This window comes from Heteronotia binoei, unplaced genomic scaffold, assembly GCF_032191835.1.
Source record: "Heteronotia binoei isolate CCM8104 ecotype False Entrance Well unplaced genomic scaffold, APGP_CSIRO_Hbin_v1 ptg001539l, whole genome shotgun sequence".
NCBI classification, from domain to species: domain Eukaryota; kingdom Metazoa; phylum Chordata; class Lepidosauria; order Squamata; family Gekkonidae; genus Heteronotia; species Heteronotia binoei.
In genome coordinates, this window is record NW_026800309.1 from 61,530 (window position 1) to 66,382 (window position 4,853).

At 53.0% G+C, this 4,853-nt stretch overlaps 1 protein-coding gene across 1 annotated transcript; it reads left to right on the plus strand.

Annotated features, from left to right (window-relative positions):
* Positions 1–3,583: 3,583 nt before the first annotated feature.
* Positions 3,584–4,534, plus strand: LOC132565746 (olfactory receptor 52P1-like). The gene has a single exon (XM_060230481.1). The coding sequence runs from the start codon at positions 3,584–3,586 to the stop codon at positions 4,532–4,534; it is 951 nt and encodes a 316-aa protein (XP_060086464.1).
* Positions 4,535–4,853: the final 319 nt, after the last annotated feature.

Consider the following 4,853-nt stretch of genomic DNA (forward strand, 5'->3'; position numbering starts at 1 on the left):
ACCCTGGAGAGCCATGAATGGGGCTGTGGCTCAGTAGTAGAGCATCTGCTTGGTAAGCAGAAGGTCCCAGGTTCAATCCCCGGCATCTCCAACTAAAAAGGGTCCAGGCAAGGAGGTGTGAAGAACCTCAGATGGAGACCGTGGAGAGCCATGAATGGGGCTTTGGCTCAGTGGTAGAGCATCTGCTTGGTAAGCAGAAAGTCCCAGGTTAAATCTCCGGCATCTCCAACTAAAAAGGGTCCAGGCAAAGAGGCATGAAAAACCTCAGCTGGTGACTCTGCAGAGCCATGAATGGGGCTGTGGCTCAGTGGTAGAGCATCTGCTTGGTAAGCAGAAAGTCCCAGATTCAATCTCCGGCATCTCCAACTAAAAAGGGTCCAGGCAAAGAGGCATGAAAAACCTCAGCTGGAGACCCTGGAGAGCCATGAATGGGGCTGTGGCTCAGTGGTAGAGCATCTGCTTGGGAAGCAGAAGGTCCCAGGTTCAATCTCCGGCATCTCCAACTAAAAAGGGTCCAGGCAAAGAGGCGTGAAAAACCTCAGCTGGAGAGCCATGAATGGGGCTGTGGCTCAGTGGTAGAGCATCTGCTTGGTAAGCAGAAAGTCCCAGATTCAATCTCCGGCATCTCCAACTAAAAAGGGTCCAGGCAAAGAGGCATGAAAAACCTCAGCTGGAGACCCTGGAGAGCCATGAATGGGGCTGTGGCTCAGTGGTAGAGCATCTGCTTGGTAAGCAGAAGGTCCCAGGTTCAATCTCCGGCATCTCCAACTAAAAAGGGTCCAGGCAAAGAGGCGTGAAAAACCTCAGCTGGAGACCCTGGAGAGCCATGAATGGGGCTGTGGCTCAGTGGTAGAGCATCTGCTTGGTAAGCAGAAGGTCCCAGGTTCAATCTCCGGCATCTCCAACTAAAAAGGGTCCAGGCAAAGAGGCGTGAAAAACCTCAGCTGGAGACCCTGGAGAGCCATGAATGGGGCTGTGGCTCAGTGGTAGAGCATCTGCTTGGTAAGCAGAAGGTCCCAGGTTCAATCTCCGGCATCTCCAACTAAAAAGGGTCCAGGCAAAGAGGCGTGAAAAACCTCAGCTGGAGACCCTGGAGAGCCATGAATGGGGCTGTGGCTCAGTGGCAGAGCATCTGCTTGGTAAGCAGAAGGTCCCAGGTTCAATCTCCGGCATCTCCAACTAAAAAGGGTCCAGGCAAAGAGGCGTGAAAAACCTCAGCTTGAGACCCTGGAGAGCTGCTGCCAGTCAGGGTAGACAATACTGACTTTAGGGAGGATCGTGGCTCAGTGGTAGAGCATCTGCTTGGTAAGCAAAAGGTCCCAGGTTCAATCCCTGACATCTCCAGTTAAAAGAACAAGGTAGAAGGCGATGTAAAATATTTTTGAGGAACTGTGGCTCAGTGGCAGAGCATCTGCTTGGGGAAGCAGAAGGTCCCAGGTTCAATCCCCAGCATCTCCAACTAAAAAGGGTCCAGGCAAAGAGGCGTGAAAAACCTCAGCTGGAGACCCTGGAGAGCCATGAATGGGGCTGTGGCTCAGTGGTAGAGCATCTGCTTGGTAAGCAGAAGGTCCCAGGTTCAATCTCCGGCATCTCCAACTAAAAAGGGTCCAGGCAAAGAGGCGTGAAAAACCTCAGCTTGAGACCCTGGAGAGCTGCTGCCAGTCAGGGTAGACAATACTGACTTTAGGGAGGGATCGTGGCTCAGTGGTAGAGCATCTGCTTGGTAAGCAAAAGGTCCCAGGTTCAATCCCTGACATCTCCAGTTAAAAGAACCAGGTAGAAGGCGATGTAAAATATTTTTGAGGAACTGTGGCTCAGTGGCAGAGCATCTGCTTGGTAAGCAGAAGGTCCCAGGTTCAATCCCCAGCATCTCCAACTAAAAAGGGTCCAGGCATGAAAAACCTCAGCTGGAGACCCTGGAGAGCCATGAATGGGGCTGTGGCTCAGTGGTAGAGCATCTGCTTGGTAAGCAGAAGGTCCCAGGTTCAATCCCCGGCATCTCCAACTAAAAAGGGTCCAGGCAAGGAGGCGTGAAGAACCTCAGCTGGAGACCCTGCAGAGCCAGTCTGAGTAGACAAGACTGACTTGGTTGGACCCAGGGGGGTGATTCAGTAGAAGGCAGCTTCATAGATATGTTCATATATCTGCTTTCTTCCACATGATGAGCCAGAATGCCAGATGTGTGCCGAGCCCCATAAGAAGCATTTGGATGCAGACCCCAGAGGAGGAAAGACAACTTGGGGATAATCTGAAACTGAACAACGTTGGGTACATAAAGGGTTAAGCACGCCCCTCCCCCCAAAGGCTCTCCAGCCCCCCCCCCCCAAAGCTTATTTTCTAAATGAAAGAAGTCTGTCTTAGATGACTTGGGGGGGCATGGAAGAGGTTTATCAAATCATGCCTGGAATGGAGAGAGCTGACAAAGGGACCCCCCCCCCCTTTCAAAAGGCTAGAACTTGGGGGCATCCGATGAAGCTGATGGGCAGGAGGTTCAGGACAGACAGAAGGAAATACTAATTTAGATGGCAAGTGATTGAAATGTGGAATTCACTGCCACGGGAGGTGGTGGCGGCTACAAGCGTAGCCAGCTTTAAGAGGGGGTTAGATAAAAATATGGAGCAGAGATCCATCAGTGGCTATTAGCCACAGTGTGTATATATATGTGTGTTGTTGGCTCTCCAGAGGAACTGGCTGGCCACTGGGTGAGACAGGAGGCTGGACTAGATGGACCCTCACTGGTCTGACCCAGCAGGGCTCTTCTGGTGTTCTTCTCAGGGGAAGGCCTTGGCCTCTCTGCCCTGTTGCTGGCCCTCAAGAGGAAGTGATTGGCCACTGTGTGAGACAGGAGGCTGGACTAGATGGACCCTCCCTGGTCTGATCCAGCAGGGCTCTTCTGATGTTCTTCTCAGGGGAAGGCCTCAGCCTCTCTGCCCTGCTGTTGGCCCTCCAGAGGAACTGGTTGGCCACTGTGTGAGACAGGAGGCTGGACTAGTTGGACTCTCCCTGGTCTGATTCAGCAGGGCTCTTCTGATGTTCTTCTCAGGGGCCGCTTTGAGTCTCTGGTTCAGGGAGAAGGGCGGGGTATAAATCTGAAATTCTTCTTCTCTCTGACCTGTTGTTGGACCTCCAGAGGAAGCAGATATTGGATTTGTATCCCACACTCCATTGTGAGCCTCAGAGCGGCTCACAATCTTCTTTATCTTCCACCCCCACAACAGACACCCTGTGAGGTGGGTGGGGCTGAGAGAGCTCTCCCAGAAGCTGCCCTTTCAAGGACAACCTCTGCCAGAGCTATGGCTGACCCAAGGCCATGCCAGCAGGTACAAGTGGAGGAACTGGCTGGCCCCTGGGTGAGACAGGAACCTGGACTAGATGGACCCTCCCTGGGCTGATACAACAGGGCTCTTCTGAGGTTCTCATGTTCTTCCAGGTATTGTTTCCACATCATGCCTAAAGCAACTGCTGCTAGACTCTGATCAGATGGAAAGCCGCTACAACAGAAGCACTGGATCATTCACACTGTCTTGTTTTGTGACTCCTCCCTCAGCTCCGTGTTCCTGCACTATGCCTCCAGTAAGGGACAATGCTCACCTTTAATGAAAGCCATGGAGCCCCTTCCTCTTTCACCCTCCTGGGTATCCCTGGCCTGGAAGCAGTCTACCACTGGCTCTCCATCCCTCTTTCCTCCATGTACGTGGTGACACTGCTGGGAAACTGCACCATCTTATACACCATCAAAACCGAGCCGAGCCTCCACAGGCCCATGTACATCTTCCTCTGCATGCTGGCCCTCATCGATCTGGTGCTGTCCACCTCCACCCTGCCGAAGACGCTCTGCATTCTCTGGTTCCGAGCCGGGGAAATAGATTTCAACTCCTGCCTGGTCCAGATGTTCTTCATCCACTCCTTCTCCATCATGGAGTCGACGGTGCTGGTGGCCATGGCCTTCGACCGCTACGTGGCCATTTGCAACCCTCTGAGGTACGACTCCATCCTAACCAACCCGTTGTTGGCCAAAATTGGGGCAGCGGTGGTCCTGAGGGGCTCGGTCTTCATCACCCCGATTAGCATCTTGGTGTCCCGCCTGCCGTACTGCAGGACCCATGTCATCGGCCACACCTACTGCGAGCACATGGCCGTGGTGAAGCTGGCGTGCTCCAGCATAATCGCCAATGTTGTATATGGACTGGTTGTGGCTCTCCTCGTGGTGGGGGTGGACTTGGTGTTCATCACCATGTCCTACTGCATGATCGCCAGGGCGGTCTTGGCCTTGCCATCCAAAGACGCCCGCCACAAAGCCTTCAGCACCTGCGCAGCCCATGTCGTGGTCATCTTGGTGTCCTACACCCCGGCGCTTTTTACCATTCTGACACACCGATTTGGACACCACGTGATGCCTCATGTTCACATCCTCCTGGCAAACTTCTACCTCCTCTTCCCCCCTATGCTGAACCCCATTGTGTATGGGGTGAAGACCAAGGAGATCCGTGACCGAGTGATCCACATGCTTCTGAAGATAAAGCATCTTTCTTGAAGGACTGCAGAAGTTCTGAAGGGACGTGCTGCCTTTTTCCTGGTCAATAAGCTCAGCAGCTATGAGAACGCACGCATAGCTGGTCTTGAGGACAAAAGGAGATTGAGGAAGAATCGCATTGCTACAGCACCAACCCCAAATCAGACTTTTCCCTGCAGCCACTGTGGCCGGATCTGCCTGTCCCGCATTGGTCTTGTCAGCCACCAGCGAGCCTGCAGCAGACGTGGACTACTGCACCTTTCTTAAATCTTCGTTCGCGAAGTCAAGCCGAGAGAAGCTCAGCAAATCTTATTGCTGAATAATATTGTGTAGGTAGATC